The sequence below is a fragment of the Python bivittatus genome, unplaced genomic scaffold (assembly GCF_059951505.1).
Source record: "Python bivittatus isolate LINGU-HERP-01145 unplaced genomic scaffold, Pbiv_v1 ctg000350_np1212, whole genome shotgun sequence".
In the NCBI taxonomy this organism is placed as follows: Eukaryota; Metazoa; Chordata; class Lepidosauria; order Squamata; family Pythonidae; genus Python; species Python bivittatus.
The window spans coordinates 28476436-28494540 of record NW_028277074.1 but is presented as its reverse complement, the minus strand read 5'-3'; the positions used below and the strand labels follow the sequence as shown (position 1 = coordinate 28494540).

At 34.1% G+C, this 18105-nt stretch overlaps 1 protein-coding gene across 5 annotated transcripts in view; it reads left to right on the top strand.

Moving 5' to 3' along the window:
- The window catches only part of GK (glycerol kinase), a 37153-nt gene extending 20423 nt beyond the window's left edge, over positions 1-16730 (top strand). For 2 of the 5 annotated variants that reach the window (XM_007430467.4, XM_025168102.2), the window contains 11 exons: positions 65-132; positions 719-761; positions 1348-1428; positions 1975-2053; positions 2622-2718; positions 3731-3815; positions 4128-4248; positions 6099-6242; positions 6582-6662; positions 9543-9629; positions 14334-16730. In XM_007430467.4, coding sequence (XP_007430529.1) covers positions 65-132; positions 719-761; positions 1348-1428; positions 1975-2053; positions 2622-2718; positions 3731-3815; positions 4128-4248; positions 6099-6242; positions 6582-6662; positions 9543-9629; positions 14334-14347 — 900 coding nt within the window. In that variant the 3' untranslated portion in view covers positions 14348-16730. Of the gene's footprint in view, positions 1-64; positions 133-718; positions 762-1347; positions 1429-1974; positions 2054-2621; positions 2719-3730; positions 3816-4127; positions 4249-6098; positions 6243-6581; positions 6664-9517; positions 9630-14333 lie in introns of all 5 variants that reach the window. The other 3 variants (XR_015796817.1, XM_088144809.1, XM_025168104.2) reach the window with 3 other exon arrangements.
- The last annotated feature ends 1375 nt before the right edge of the window (positions 16731-18105 follow it).

Below are 18105 nucleotides of genomic sequence, written 5' to 3'. Positions count from 1 at the left end.
TATTAAATTAAATAAATGCATAGAAATGTTTTGGTTGAATATTATGGAATTATTGTCTTTCCAGTGCTTAGGTGACCAGTCTGCTGCGTTAGTAGGACAAATGTGCTTCAAGGATGGCCAAGCAAAGAATACGTAAGTTTAATATGAAATACTACATTATAGACTTAATTAAGGGAAATTAATACAATTTTAGCTGACTTAATCCAGTATCTCTTAAGGATGTGCAGATAAAGGTAACTGTGTTTTGTTTATCTGATTAATTTTAAGAGACCAACATTTTGGATTTTTAATAAAATATCCATAGGAAATAAAATGCTGATCCATTTATCTGTCTGTCTGCCTATCTATCTATCAAATTTGTAACCGTCCATCTCGTGAAACGACTCTGTGGAGTCATTTAGTGGAAATTGGACATCTGTCTTTTAATAGTGAAAAGGCTCTCAACAGTGCAAAAAGGCTTTGGTTTCTCTAGAATTTCCTGGGTTGATCATGTAACCATGCTATTTAGTTTGGATATTATAGGAAGCAAAGAAAGAAGAAATTTGTGCCATTTTGACATTTAGATTGCTGCTATTTATGAACAGCTTTAGAGTGAATTGTTATATTCCAAGTTTCTCAAGATGATGTATATCTGATGCAATTTCTTCATATCATGCATGCTGAAGAATTACATCCTGCTTTTCAGATGTACTTCAGTAACTTGTTCTTTTCACTGTAGGTATGGAACAGGCTGCTTCTTACTCTGCAATACAGGCCATAAGGTTAGTGCTATGAATTTAAGAACTTGCTATTTTTCAAATAAATAGACCTTAACACCTGATACACTTAACTGTATATTTTTTAAAGAACATTGTTCAATTATAAAATGTTTTCCTCTGCCTGTAATGTCTTCTATATAACTTTAAAATCATTTTGTGACATGACTCTTGGTTCAGGCTTTAGCCTCATAGTATTTTTGATTTTAAAGTTGATTAGTGTGAAAGCCTTAAAAAGATATCAGTATTAGAAAACTATAATACATTAGCCAGTGTTTAAGACAACTGAGAAATACTTGTTTTATTATTTTGGCAACAGCTATGTTTAGCAGATAGCCAATTAGATTTCTAGATAAGTAATTAATAAAAGCAAAAAAGTTATTATTTATTAAGATGTCCAAAATTTATTTCACTATCATCATTCTCCCCCATGAAATACTGTATTTGTCGATAGTTATTAATGCTTTAAAGTTTCCTCTTATGTTTTAAAATTGTACATGATTGCTGTGTAGTGGGTTTTCCTATAAAGCAGGAACAAGGAATAACTAATATTTTCCAGAAAAATTTTTTTTTCCTCTTTGTTTTTTCTCAGCCTGCATTTTCTGAGCATGGCCTTCTAACCACCGTGGCTTACAAACTGGGTAGAGACAAGGCTGTATGTTATGCATTAGAAGTAAGTAAAATAGTTCAGTGTAGGCATCTTGATATTTCAGTTTCAGTGGGTGCCAGCTAACCACTTATTTCTAGGTAAACTGATATAACTCAGGTTGCTGGAGTGATGCCAGGCACCATTTTATGTGGCTCTAAGAAAAAAAATGTCCATTTTGAGTGGTACATATATTCATAAAAGCTACTTTACTCTACTTGATTACCAGCAATTCAATATGAACTCAGTGAGAAAATATGGTATTTGAAGGATATGAATCTTTGTATTACAACTATAACGACCAATTCACATGTGCAAGTCAAACATGGGTATAAATTAGGCTGAGTGTCGTTTTCATGAAGTTTTAATTGTGAATGATTCCATATTTATGTTTACATGGTGTCCCAGTATTCTACAGCTATTTAAGATCTTTGAGGTTGCTTTAAAAATAGGTGTAAATGTTAGAGCTGCAAAACAGACATGCATCTATTTTTTATGGATATTTGTATATTATGCTCTAAGAATAATCATGAAGTAATAAATGAAACATTTTTAGTCTTCCTTTTGTTTTAGGGATCTGTTGCTATTGCTGGAGCTGTTGTTCGTTGGTTGAGGGACAACCTTGGTATTGCAAAATCTTCAGAAGAAGTAGGTGAGTATCTATAATTTTCCAATTTATTGTAAATCTGTAAGAAGAGGAGAGGGAGGTCTGTTAACTTAGATAAGAATTTTATGTATCTAGTTAAGCACTGTGCCATTTCTTAACCCTAAGAACCTAATGATTGGATTTGGGGATCTTGTATTTCTTCTGAAAATGTAATAGAGAAAATATTTATATAATACTGTACTATTGCTACTAGGAGTATAATCATAATATACTTACCCAGAGTTTCAATTATTATAATTAATTAAAACTGCAATTTTATACCATTTGCCGGGGAGGAGGGGAACACTGACCTTAGTAGGATTTATTTTTGAATAGAACTATACCATAAGATTTTATTTGTGGGAGTTCCAACACATCTGGAAAGTACCAACTTATAGAATATTATAGCATATATAACATTGGTACTTCTGCTTCCTAGCTCCTTGTTTATCATATAGCTTAATGGATTCAACAATCTTGCTTATTGTAGAAATTACATTTCATTGTGCAATTCCTAGCTTTAAAATGACAATTTCTGTATAGAGATAAATTTTCTATTTTGTGTTGATCTTAGAGAAACTTGCTGCTGAAGTGGGCACGTCTTATGGCTGCTACTTTGTTCCTGCATTTTCAGGATTATATGCACCGTACTGGGAACCCAGTGCAAGAGGGTAAATATTATCTGATTGAATGTTATATTTAAATACTGATTTTTTTTCTGACATTCTGATAATAAATCAGGGCTTATGAAAGATTGAGTGTATAGTCTGCTTTATGCCAAAGGAAAGTGCCCTTGCTGACATCTGTGAGCACATTTGACATCTCCCAGTCCCTTGCCCAGTTTTACTTTTAAAAGGTATTTATTTTAAACCAAATATATAAAAAGCTGACATAGTAAAAATCAAACCTACCTCCTCTAAGGCATCTTTATTTCCGATAATACCTTTTTGTCCGCATTTACCTTGTGGGCAGCCTTAGGAAACAAAAATGGTGGGTAGTTGCAGCCCAGGACTTTTGTTCATAAATGTGCTTGCGTGCCAAGGGGAACACATCAGGTTGAGGCTGGGTATTCCATAGAACAAGAAGGGTTGGGATGATGCAGCCTTGCCAGTTTGCTTTCTGATAAATTGGTGCTTTGTTTCTGACCATGACAGCTATTTGGGGATTGGGAAGACTCCTTATGGTAGACTTTCTTAAATGTACCTGCTGACCTTTCCTCCAAACTATAGGTAGGATGCAGATTTCCCCAAACCATACAAACAGTAAGGCAAAATCAGTTTTAAAGAGTGAATGTGTTGTCTGGGTTCAGGGTGCTAACCTGACTGTGCTTTATTCCATTCTGTCCCCAAATATCACTTTCCATAGCGAGGCTGAAGTAGAAATTACTCAGCAGAAGCCGCATATATGAACAAAAAGTTAAATCCCCAAACTTGCGGGGACATCCACTTTTAATGTTGGACATTAACATCTCATTTCCTTAGCGTGATTGGTTCAGATCCACAGTTAGGCATATGTAGTGCCATACTATTGATCCTCGGTTGGATTCTGTCGACATGGCCAGTATACTCTTCCAAACAGGTACTTGTATGAACACAGTGAGGCAATGCTGTGGCAGCAGTATGTTGTATTTTATTAAGTATTACTTTTATTCCTAACTGTAGTATTGTTTGTCTTTCTTTACAGAATTATCTGTGGCCTTACTCAGTTTACAAATAAAAACCACATTGCCTTCGCTGCACTAGAAGCTGTCTGCTTTCAAACACGGGAGGTATGGGTGATTACTATTGTTATGATTGTTTGAGTTAGTTTTCTCGTTCATGTTACTGTAGTTGGTATTTGTACAGGCAGCTATGTCTGAATGTGTTTAAATTGTAGCTAATTTCACCTTCTGAGAAGTTTGTTCAAAATGCAAAATAAAATTGTCAAGTATAATTTTCTCCTACTTTAGGATTTGCTTGCCTCTTCCTAATTTTTTATAATGCCATAAAGCCAAATATTTCAACTAATTATTTTTGTGATATAATTTATAAAATACTTAAGGTTTTTTATTGAAAAAGCTAATGGAAATGGTTTGTTTTAGATATTGGATGCAATGAATAAAGACTGTGGGATACCACTTAGCCAGTTACAAGTTGATGGAGGAATGACCAATAACAAGATCCTTATGCAACTCCAAGCTGATATTCTTTGTATTCCAGTAGGTAAGATAAAAGTTTCCTTCCATTTTATTTTAGATTGCTATGTATAAGGCCCAACTATGACTGTTGAACAAATTATTTCAATTTATTTACATTAGAATATAATGTAATTATCTCTCTCTCTTGCCATGTAGGCTTTTTGGATCCTTCTTACTTTGTGAAGTCATCCAAGGAAACTGCAGCTCATTTTTTTTTTTTTGGCCAATTCAATCTTCTTGCTCTGTCTTGTTATTCTACAGTTATTCAGTAACTCTGTACACATAGAAGGAACTCTGTTCACAAACCTCTTTCAGGAACAATTAATCAGTGATTTCTGTCAGGGTAAAAAAAAATATTGAAAACATTATCTTGTCTTGTTTATTTAAAGAAGGTTTATATTGTTCTTCCTGTCACTTCAATTGACAGTGTTGTCATGGAAAGGCAATTCTCTGCTAGCACCTTCATTTAAAAATGCTGCAATGGGGTGAAAGGGTAAGGAAGTTTCCTGCTGACTGAGTTCTACAAAACCTTCTAAGGATAAAAGTTTAAGGAACAGCACTTTGAGCAATACAGCGATGGGAGGGAGGGAAGGAAGGATATATGGATGTAGTATAGTAGTTAAGGTGCCGAAATATGACTTAAGAAACCCAGTTTCTAGTCTCTACTGAACTACAGAATTAAATGGCAGCAAATAGCAGCCCCTGTTAGGTAGATTGGGCTATGGAAATAAAATGGTAGGCAAACCTCTTGTGCATCACTTTCAGCTTTTGAGGAAAGGCAAGATATACATGTAATATTAACTAAATGAAACTTCTACCAGAACCTTCTTACAGCTTTAATGATTCCTTTACAAACACACACACGTACCTGCAAGAACGCTTGTCAAGATGTCAGATTTAATTTCACTGTAATGCAATTCTGGTTTGATGCTGTCTGGGTAAGGATTCAAAGCAAAAGCAGTGTTACATAGATCAAATAATTGTAGATGTAATTAACCACATTTGGGATTCCTCTGTCTATATGCACGAAATATTTTTTTTTGGTCAAAGAATACTTCTTGTTCTTTATAATTACCTTGATTAAAGGAATAATCTAGGGTTCATTTTGGTGAACGTCTAGGGTGATAGCAACTAAGATAAAGTATGTTTGCTTGGTTTTTGGGTTTTTTTTTTATCTGCGCTCAGTCATTACCGACTCTGCAGTGACTGCTTGGACGAATCCTTGCAGTTTTCAAGGCAATTGTTTCAGAAGTGGTTTGCCAGAGCCTCTTTCCTAGGGCAGAGCCCAGCTGGTGAGTGCAGGAGGTGGGGTTTCTGTTGCTTCGCGCCCTTTTTGGGCGCGCGTGGTTTTTTGCGCTTACCGGCAACTGCTCCCGACTCCTTTTTTGCAAGGCGCCGCCAGCATTTTTCCTCCCACCGGAGTGAGAGTACCCATTTATCTACTCACGTGAGTTTTCGAACTGTTGGGTTTACAGGAACTGGGGAGGAAACAGGAGCTCACCCTGCTAACGCGAAGGCTGGACTCGAACCGCTGAAGCGTTGACCATTTCTGGCCAGCAACTTTCAGCGTTGTTAAGCCGCTGCGCCACCGCGTCCCCCTCTTGCATTGGTTACTAGTTCTCTATATTCCATTGTTGATTAATCAGTGGACTCCTTCATAAAAGAATCCTCCTTTGTAAAAAGCATATTTGTCCTGAATTTACTAACGTTTTTCAGTCAGTTGAAAGAAAAGGGAAGTAAAGCAGGGTTTGAAAGCGAAAAAAAAAATAAGATACTTGTTTTATTACTTAAAATGTTTACAGTGTAAAATATTTACATACATTTTGTTCTATCAAAGACTAGGTAAATATGCTACCTTGATTTCTGTGTTATTAGTAAAGCCATCCATGCCCGAAACCACAGCACTTGGAGCAGCAATGGCAGCGGGAGCTGCAGAAGGAGTGGGAGTGTGGAGTCTACATCCTGATGACTTCACAGCAGTAACATGTGAACGTTTTGAGCCACAGATCAATCCAGAGGGTAAGAGGGCTTTTAAGATCTGATCTCTGCTATCTAAGCTTGCTCAGCCCATGCAGATGTAGCTAACTCATACTGCTATTCGGATTAGCATAGTCTGTTCTGTCACCATAGTTGTGTTATCTCTGTGAACTATGAACGTGTCTTAGGAAAATTCTGTCGGGTGTGTGTGTGTGTGATATTTTCCTCATTTTTATTTAGTTGTTGAAGTTACCAGGAGATTAGTGAGATACCTGTGCATTTAAGAAGGCCATTCCAAATATTATAGAACAAGTGCTTATGTGTTACATAAAGATAATTAAGTATTTGAATTTTTTATGAAAACGTTGCTTACGATTTCAGAAAGTGAGTATCGTTATACAAGATGGAAGAAAGCTGTTAAGAAATCAATGGGCTGGGAGACATCAGAACCTCAAGGAAATAGTGAGTCATCATTTATGCTTTACTTGTGAAAGTCAAATTGCTTTTCTATACACACATAGGCTGCAGCAAATAGCAAAAATAGATTTTTTTTTAATTGATGGTGGTAGTAGTTGTAATCAAACCATGTTTTAGTAAGTATACTAGAAATTGAAAATACAGAACAAGCAAAATATGTGTGAGTTTATTTTTTAATAGTTTCTGTTGAGATGCATATCCAAATAGTACCAAGTTAGAAGTGTACTCTCAAGTCATTTGAGGAATGCCTTTCTGCAGGGGTGCACAACTTGTTGCTGAATTGTATGAAAATCCCCAGTTTTGAGTACAGCTTGCAGAACAATCAAATCTTGCCACCAAGTTCTAATTTTAAAAGTGACAAAAATGACGTATGTAAAATACATAGGAATTAATCATATTAAGTATATAAATTCATATAAATGCATGAATTTGTTTTATCCTGGCCTCTAGCCTGCTTCTCAAAGCCAGTCACAGTGATTGGGCTGAAAAAAATTGCAAATCTAATCAATAAGTAGAAACACTTTATAACTTTATAAATTACATAAAGAGTTTAAGGCAATTGCATGCCAGACTTGCATTCTTAAGCAATTTTTAAAGTTTTGAAAAGTATCTCCAGATAAGAGTTTTGGTGAAAAACTATTTCAGTTTTGTTTCAAACTACTGAAATACAGATTGTATAAGGCTTCATTTTCACATTAATCTGTGGAAGCTATTACCCATCATGATTAATTTTGAATGTAAATTGTTATATGTACTATGCAAAATAAATAAATATATTCAATCCCTCATTGTTGGGAGCTGTAGTACTAAAATAGAAAAAAAAAGCTGACAAAGTTTATTTGTCTTGATATGTACATTTTTATTGAAGTCCAATTGAGAATATATCTGAACTCACATTAAATATATTTGGTTTAATTAATTAGTGCTATTTTATGATGGTCAGTGAGAACCTAAGTATTTTTATTTAGAAATATATTCTAATAAATTCAGTTAGACTCTTTTCCTTCTAAGTGTGCTTAAAATTGTAGCTCTGTTGGCTTGATTTGATTAATATTTTTAAATATAATTAAGTATAGTCATAAAATTTAAAGTATGAGTTCACTGTAATATAAAAATTGAAAATAACTGTAAAATATTAGCTCCTCCAGCCAGAAGGAGGAGGATGCATCATTTAGATCAAAGTTTCTCAAATGTGCAAAGAGATTCTGGTTTTGGATAGAAGGACAACTTGAGATCTTACTAGACACTTATAGCCTTTTTTCCCCTTAACGTCCTAATAATTACAGAAATAAAATGAATATAGATATAGATATATAGATATGTATATGGAATTCTTGCTTGAGGAACTTAAGATAGAACTCCAACAATAGAGCAAAGAGTCCAAAACAATATTTTTCTTATACAAAGCAGTAGTTTCTGTGCTCTTGAAAGATGCAGGCAGGTTAGTAGAGGATAGTGATTACAATGTTTGCATGAATAAATTAAAAAATATGAAAAACTGTACACTGTTTATTCTTGCAAGTCCTGATCTGGTTGACGTTGACTGGACCAAAACTAAAGCTTCGCTGGTTTCAAGAACCTACAGGAATTATAAGGAAAACCTTTTTTTTTTTTTAATGAGGATGTTAATAGCACCCAATAGTAATTATCTTGGTAATTTTACATTGTAATTAGTAAAAGAGAATACAGTTAAAACTCATCTCAGCAATGGCTTATCAGAGCTATAACAACTTTGTGCTTAGTCAGACACTGGAAATGCAACCCAGGCAGGGACAAATTTGTGAATAATATCACATATTCTGTATGAATAGCGCATTAAATCCGATTAGGTTTTTTATTCCACACAAAATTTATGTTTAGCTAAAAGAAAATAATGTTCTATTTATGGTGAAAAAATATGTTAACTTTTTAGATTCAGCAAGCATGACCTATAAATTGGGTGGGAAAGATGTAAAGAAGGAGAGAAGCTTTATTTAAATGTTATTTTTTTCTGCAAAATTAGTGTGAAGTGAGTTAATATGTAAAAACTTGAGAACCATTGAATTAGATGCAGTGCTTTTTCCTGAGGATAGTTTAAATGTTTATTGCTACTTAAACTTACTGTGCTGTTTGCTGCAGAATACTATACACAGTTACTCTGAAATGAACTATAATGAATTCAGTGAAGTTGAGCCCCTGGTAAATGATATAAAACTGCAGCTTTACAATCTATAGAGCATTCCAGATATGACTGTCATAAATGGCTTGAGTACACTCTAATTTATGATAAACAGCAATAGCAATTTTGTGCTTTCAATTCTGGTCTGGAGGATAGTTGGTATATATTGTACTTGCTGATAGAGATGTATGATAGTATGATGGAGCAAGCACCATGCATGATTGGACTTAAGAGATATGCAGTGCCCATATTACCTCATATACCTCGTATACAGTGGTATATGGTAGTGGTACCTCATATACAGTCAATACTTTTGAAAAGTAAAGCTAGTATGCGATAGTTCATATGTGTATAATCAGAGACACACATGAATCCATTCTTCCACCTTTCATAGTGCATTCTTCCTCCTTACAGTATTTTTAATGCTTAATATCAGCTTTATTTTGAAATTCTGTACCATCTGCTTTATTATTAGTAAATTGGTTCTGTCTAAATATCTTAAATATTGACACTGGACGCAAGATTGAAATATATCTGAGCATCAATGTTCGGCCTTCTCATTTTTACTATATGCTGAACTATCTGTAGCATTTTGCAGACATTTCTTTCTTTTCTGATTTTCTTCATGTAATTCTTAAATAGTGCAATTTACACGTATCTCTCTTTTGATTTGTTTGACTGGAACCTCACCTTCTGGATGACATCAGGTGAAACTAGTATCTTCTGTAGTCTGCCTTTGGGCTTTTTTGTAATGAATAGCCTGTTAATGTTAATCGGAGCAAAGTATATCTCAGGTTAGTTTATTATTTTGAACTGGCTTGTTTTCACAAGGTATCACTGCTAGATTATTTAAATACTTTCAATTTGAAATAAAATGTTTACTATTGTTGTAATGAGGAAATATTTAATGATATTGTGTATATTAGCTCTAAACAATTTAAATTAAGACAGTCTATTTCAAAGTTCCTAGAGAAAAGACATAAATTTTAAAAAATCTGCCATAAAATTCTTCCTACTATCTCAAATCAATTTTAAAAGTTTTTTTTTTTTTTGGCATGAATAAATTCTGATTTTCTGTACTATATACTAGTAGTATATAGTAGTATTATATACTAGTATATAGTACTAGTACTAGTACTATATACTAGTATTATAGTAGTATAGTAGTATACTATACTACTATAATAGGTATGCATTCTAGTAATTCCTCCTTTGAGATTTTATAACCACTGAAAAAAACACGTAACTGCAAAAAGGCCAGGATTTGTGACACATAGGGCTAATAAGTCATTTTTAAAAAATTTTCTAGATCAGAAAAATGTACTGTTAAGATCTCGCCGGTGAAGTCGATTCTTATCCCTGTCAAATTTGTTTATTTTAGATGCCACAAGACTCATATTTTTGTTTTATTAAGGCAAAGTTAATCTTAGCCTCCTAAAAATATTCCTTATTTTGTTTTAAAAAATTGTAAGTTTCATAATTTTTCTGTTTGAAAAAATAATGATAGTTAATAGTTTGTCAAATGGAGAAATGTGAATGGCTAAACTGACTTGGTCACAACTGAAAACTATGTGTATACTTAGCAAAATCAAGTACCTCTTTATAGCTTTAAGCACGTAGGGAAAATATAAATTGATCTTGTACATGGACTAGGATGATGGAATTCAGGAAGCATTTATTCCCAGCTAGCCAGGTGATATTTACTAGAAGTAATGAGCTTTTCCCAGTATCTGTATAAATAGATTGTCATACATAAAACGGAATGTTATTTTCATTCTTTAACTAACTTATAAAATAATAGGTAATTTTATTTTTTAATTAATGCCAATTTACAAATAATTACTTGGCTGATTAATTATGGCATATTAATTCTCTCATGGAGATCAGCCATCTAGACTCCTCCTTTTTTAGGCAGAAAAAAATCATATAAGATACATGTATATGAAAGACAGAAAGATAGAGAAAGAATTCTGTGAAATATTTAAATAATGTGGTGTTTGCTTATACTAGAATTTATCCTAGACTATAAAATACTACTGATTATTAATTAGCACAATTCAGAATTAAAGATGAATTTTTTTAAATCATGCATTATCCCAAAGTACTCCTTAAAGTACTAGACATTTGTCACATACGATGCAGTACTGATTCAATGAATATAGAAAGGAAAGAAGGAAGACATGCAGGAAATACCATATGTGCTCCTAAGCAGCTCGCAATAAAAATCCACTACAGGATGCCTCTGAGTCTGGGCTTGCTATGTCATGCTCTGCCTCCTCAAATGTTGAATTCTAACTAGAGCGCTCCCAAAATCTCACAATAAGAATATTTGGCAAGCTGCTTTTCTGTAAGCCCTGTATGATTACAGGTGAAACTCGAAAAATTAGAATATCGTGCAAATGTTCATTTATGTCAGTACGGCAACTCAAAAGGTGAAACCAATATATGAGATAGACGCATTACATGCAAAGCGAGATATGTCAAGCCTTACTTTGGTATAATTGTGATGATTATGGCGTACAGCTTATGAAAACCCCAAATTCACAATCTCAGAAAATTAGAATAATGTGAACAGGTTCAATATTCTAGGCTCAAAGTGTCCCACTCTAATCAGCTAATAAATCCATAACACCTGCAAAGGGTTCCTTAGCCTTTAAATGGTCTCCCAGGCTGGTTCAGTAGGAATCACAAGCATGGGAAAGACTGCTGACCTGACAGTTGTGCAGAAAACCATCACTGACACCCTCCATAAGGAGGGAAAGCCCCAAAAGGTAATTGCAAAAGAAGTTGGATGTTCCCAAAGTGCTGTATCAAAGCACATCAATAGAAGGTTATGTGGAAGGGAAAAGTGTGGTAGAAAAAGGTGCACAAGCAGCAGGGATGACCGCAGCCTGGAGAGGATTGTCAGGAAAAGGCCATTCAAAAGTGTTGGGGACTTTCACAAGGAGTGGACTGAGGCTGGAGTTAGTGCATCAAGAGCCACCACACACAGACAGATCCTGGACATGGGCTTCAAATGTCGTATTCCTCTTGTCAAGCCGCTCCTGAACAACAAACAACGTCAGAAGCGTCTTACCTGGGCTACAGAAAAAAAGAACTGGTCTGTTGCCTAGTGGTCCAAAGTCCTCTTTTCTGATGAGAGCAACTTTTGCATCTCATTTGGGAACCAAGGACCCAGAGTCTGGAAGAAGAATGGAGAGGCACACAATGCACGATGCTTGAAGTCCAGTGTGAAGTTTCCATAGCCTGTGTTGATTTGGGGAGCCATGTCATCTGCTGGTGTTGGTCCACTGTGCTTCATTAAGTCCAGGGTCAACGCAGCCGTCTACCAGGAGATTTTGGAGCACTTCATGCTTCCTTCCGCAGACGAGCTTTATGGGGATGCTGACTTCATTTTCCAGCAGGACTTGGCACCTGCCCACACTGCCAAAAGTACCAAAACCTGGTTCAATGACCAAGGGATTACTGTGCTTGATTGGCCAGCAAACTCGCCTGACCTGAACCCCATAGAGAATCTATGGGGCATTGCCAAGAGAAAGATGAGGGACATGAGACCGAACAATGCAGCGGAGCTGAAGGCCGCTATTGAAGCATCCTGGTCTTCCAAAACACCTCAGCAGTGCCACAGGCTGACAGCATCCATGCCACGCCGCATTGTGGCAGTCATTGCTGCAAAAGGGGCCCAAACCAAGTACTGAGTACATATGCATGCTTATACTTTGCAGAGGTCCAATATTGTTCTATTTCCAATCCTTGTGTTATTGATATCATGTAATATTCTAATTTTCTGAGATTGTGAATTTGGGGTTTTCATAAGCTGTACGCCATAATCATCACAATTATACCAAAGTAAGGCTTGACATATCTCGCTTTGCATGTAATGCGTCTACCTCATATATTGGTTTCACCTTTTGAGTTGCCGTACTGACATAAATGAACATTTGCACAATATTCTAATTTTTCGAGTTTCACCTGTATGCAGCAACTTATAGAAGAAGTCAGTTTCTGGATATACTTATGTTATTATTATTTTATATCTCTTTCAACACAATATTCAGGGTGGCATAGATGGAGTTTTCTGGAAACTCTCCTATCCAGAACTGGGCTCCTTGGTTTCAGGAAAGTTCGGCTGATACTCCACCTTGGTATACCAATGTAAAACTGCAGTAGAAGTTCATTTTAAATGGAACATTTAAATGTAGAGAAAGAATGGTTTGTGAACCACAGAGGTCATACAGTAGGCTGACTATAGAAGACTTTCTACTCTAGAGTAGAGAATTCAATATATATATATTCTTATCAAAGAACAGCTTCCCAATATACCTTATACATCCTAGGTGAACATATGTAATTTCATGTTATTTTGGATTGAATACATAAATAACATTTGTTGCTGTTGAAATTAAGCTATTTTCAATATTTTGTAATTCTTTAAAAAGTATTGTAAAATAGCAATTTCTGACTGAATGTCTCTTGTTTAAATTTTGAAAAAAGTTTTGTATGCAACTTTCTTGAATTGCTACATATACTCCTTTACAGTTCATATGTGTAAGTACAGTGGTGCTTAAAAGTTTGTGAACCCTTTTGAATTTTCAATATTTCTGCAGAAATATGACCTAAGCTTTGGATCATTTTCCTCAATAAATCAATGAATAAGTATAATGTTTTTGACTCATTTGTTTAATTGGGTTCTCTTTATCTAGTTTTAGGATTTATGTGGAAACAGATCACGTTTTAGGTCATACTTATGCAGAATTATTAAAAATTCAAAAGGTTTCACAAACTTTTAAGCACCACTGTATATAAAGAGTAGGGGTAATGTTCTTCAGTGGACAGTTGTATTCTCAGGATAGAAAACTAGCTTTTTTTGGTTTTAAGTCAGAATGATATTTTATGAAGTGATAAACCATTTTGAATGAATAGTGCTTTATAGATTTCCACCATATATATGCAGTCTGTTCCATTTAGTAAAAAACAATTCATTTCAGCACTTAACTTTATGTACTTAAGTATCACATATCAATTTTCATTAGGCCTATACAGGAACCATAATCCTGAAATACACTTTGAAATCCTATTTTGTATTTCCTCTCATGAACAACATTAAGGCTACCTAAAACCCATGGTAGGCCTGTTCTGAATTATAATCATATTATATATTTACTGCTTCATATGAATATTCCCTCTTTTCCTATTCTAGTAGACAGAGAACTGGTAACACCGAAATGGGGAAAAAGACACTTAGAGGAGCACTTTAAAATTCTCTAGTAACTGTTACTCAGTAAGACAATTGCCATTTCATATCTTTTCTACAATGCAATTTCATGCTTGTATAGGTTAGATAGTATAATCCATGCCCCAGGTTGGGACTGCTGGAATTTGACAGGTGATTTACTTTCAGTTAATTTTTTCCCCAGAAGGTATCATAAGCATTGTGTTGTATTTATCTTCTTAACAAAAATTATTTGACTAGTGATACTGTTTTTTTTTTCTTTCAGGTAACTTCAAATGAGGCATTTTAATGGATTTCAGGAAACTGTAACATCTCAAAAAAAATTGGTGCTCTCTTAACCAGTTTAATGGCATTATTTTGACTCAATTCACAGTCAAAGTAACCCTTTAGGAAAGGACTTTAATCAGGAATACACAAAATAGAGCTGCTACCACTTCTCTGCTTTAAAAGTAAGGTGGAAAGAAGACTTGGTTAACTTCTGTAACTGCCATCACCTGTTTGTCCACTTTGAAATAAAACATGGAATAAAGAAGTTAAAGTTTTTTGGAAAAAAAAAAGGAAATGGTACACTTCAAGAACTTCATTGTATACACTTACATAAAGTTGTGATTTCTTCTTAGAAATTGCTTATAATAATATTTTCCAAAACAATCTTTCTTATTGACTAATTAGAACCTCAATAACCATTGAAGATTTCAATACTGTATTTTGTAACAAGCAGACAACAGTTATTTATTCCTTCTTTTCATATGCATTGGCTATCATATTAAGGATTCTAAGGTACTAAGTGAAACTGGTAGATTTTTTCAGAAAGTGTGTTTAAAAACTTAAATATATAGGCTTCTATGTATAGCAAGAACGCTACATATTAGAAATACTATAATATAAATCTAATGGCCAATAGTAGGAATATGAAGATTAAATATGAGCTTAAAAAGTTCATGTAGCTGTACTTATTTTGGTAAGTAATCATAATATTTATGGGCTGTAGCTGAAAACCACAAATGTTTTGCAATCTTTCATTTTATTTATAAGTCTGGACCAAAATTTGCTTCTCAGTGAGATACCACTATAAGCAGCGGCAATCATGATTTCTGGACATATTATATTTTAGATATCCAAAGAAGAAAATAACTTTTATAGGTCCAAAAATTTAAAACTAATGTATGTCAGAACGATACCGTATAAAATTATCCATATTTTCATTAAGAATAAAAACAACATTAAACATTGCTCACTCATAGACTGATCCCCTCCCTTCTCTCAAACTGAGGAAATATCTGGTAAAGTTTTGTCAGAGCTCAGAGAAATCTCAGTGTTCTTCAAAATAGGTCCTAAGTGCACACTATCCTTTTCATAGTTAAGTCATTCAACATCCCTTTCATGTTAGGCCTCTCTAGGGTAGGACTCAGGATTTGCTTTGCCTACCACTGGAATGAGTTGGAGATAAAAATGTTGTGAATCTAGGCTGCTTCTACTTGAAGATCCTTCAAGACTATTGCAGTATAACCAGAAAATGCCTGTGAAGAGAGATGAACGACATAGCTTATTCTCTGCATAAAGCATTATATGAGTGTAATTAAAAGGCAATAGAAACTTGGTCTCCTCTCTTTTGTTATAAACTCACCTGGTTCAAAGTGCAGTGTATAAACATATTGAAAGATAGCAATATTTTAATGTGTGCACACTAGCAGCAGAAAGTGTGTGCATAGTGGAATGGTTTCTGTCATTTCCTACATTTTTACAGAATCTGAATTTCATCACATACGGAAATATTAAGAAGTGAACATTCAAATAATGTTAAATTAGTGCTTTTTCATTAAGTGGAAAATGATATTTCCATTGGTTTGAAATGTAGAATACTTGTAGCAATTGTTCAACATTTTAACTGAAATCTAGTCTTGAATAATCAGTATTTCAGCTTGATAAATCTAAGACTTTTTTTTTTTTTGCATTAGGATTTATTGGTATATGTCAACAGGAATGAATGTAAACTCCCAAATGTCAATTCCATAACTGTGCTTCAATCACAGACTTCATATATTTTAGAGCCATATTTGGCAAGTTTACATTTTCCCTGCTTCTCATAATGTAAATGACTTTCCTCCTCTGCCATCAGTTTAGAGTTCAGAAGAAAGAATATTTTTTCTGGACATTTCTTTGGCAAGCTGGATATATAGCCACATTCATGGATGAAATCTTACATCGGAAGTACACCATTATACTGTGGCTGAGAGATGTTTATAAGTTCTGTTCTCTAAACCTTAATCTGAAAATGGCTTGTTTGATTATGCTCCCTGCCTGTGTTTCCTGCTTTGTATAGCATGCTGGGATCGACAGCTTCAGATATGATTCCTGGAAGTATACAGGACATTAAATTAAATTTATAAGATTATAATTACAGTTGGAATTTTGTATAGTGTGCTTCCACTTTTTCTACAAAACAAAATTAAATTAGATGTGGAAATTGCTCGCTTTTTTGCGAATAGAATATTTTTTTTCCTGTATAATTTGAATTGTTAAATGGATACACTGAAAATGTGCAATAGCAAACTTGTTGATAGGCCACTAGTAGAAATATATGTGACTTAAAATGTCCTTGATCTTGTTCTCAATTATGCTTGCAATGGAACCCATAAATAAAATGCAAATAAAATTCTCACTCGTGGAAATGTTTTACTGAACCCTGTTGTGATAAATAATGCAATATCAACTTTAAGAATCACAAACTTGAATGTATTATTTTTTTTTTTGCCTTAAAATAAAGAGTTTACATTTTAAAGTTAAACTGAATATTTTCTTACCCAACCTTTCAACAGCTAGGAAGGCAATATAGGATCATACATCCTGTATTATCTATAGCAAGGAATCTGAGCTGATTCACTTGCTAGAATGCTGCTTATTGTTGATCATGTTTGCTTGAATTACTGCCTTCTGTCTAAGCAGTTATCAGCTCTCCAGTCAGTTCAAGATAGTGCTACTAGTACTAGCCAACGATACATAATTCGTTGAAACTGAGTCCCACTGGAATTAAAAGTAGATATACCTAAGATTATAAGATCAGATCTATTTAATGGAGATTAACAACTAACAACAATAACAATAAATCTCAACAAAAATACAAAACAAATAGACAATTGGCAGCCAAGATAAAAAAATAAAACACAACCATCAGTATAAACACACTTCAATATAGTTCAATTAAACTAATTCACAAGCTCCAACAGATGCTACACTCAAAGCCAAGGAACACAGCCATGTCTTCTGGGCCAACAGGTTTGGGGCCAATCTGATTCCCTGGGGAATGATGTTCCATAGGGCCATCACCAGAAAAGTCTTCCTGAGTCTTGCCAGGTGGCATGCTTTAATAGACAGGACCCATTGTTCATGAGCATGAATTATATGGTGTTATTTGACCACATTTTAGTGATACATTTAATGAAAAGAAACATTGTTCAGGACTGAAAACTTAAAAAATAACGCTGCTGTTGAAGGTTCTTTCTGCAAGACTACTTATTTATTCAATTCACACTCAGCAAAATATATTTCCCAGATTTTCCTTAAAAAAAAGTTTTCAGAAGCAGATAGCATCTATAGTGTTATAGTAAATGGCCTAGGCATTGTGATACCACTGATTACATTACACATGTTTAAATAAATTACTGTTGGAAAATGAAACACGAGCAATCCTTCACATTTCTAAATTAAGCAAAGCAGGATATCAACTATGAAATATTTTAAAAAATGCAGAGATTGATTTTTAATTGTTTTTATTTATTTACTGTGATTAGGAAATTGAAATGGCAGTATTTGAACTGTATTTATGGAATGTAAGCACTCAAATTACACACACACACACACACACACACACACACACACATATATATATATATATATATATATATATATATATATATATAAAATTATGTGAATCATTTGACATCATAGAAAGGGTTTTACTGCATTTTAAGATGGAATTCAGCTTATCCAAAACAGTAATAAAAATACTGAAGAGAACAGGACCAGGTTTATTCTTT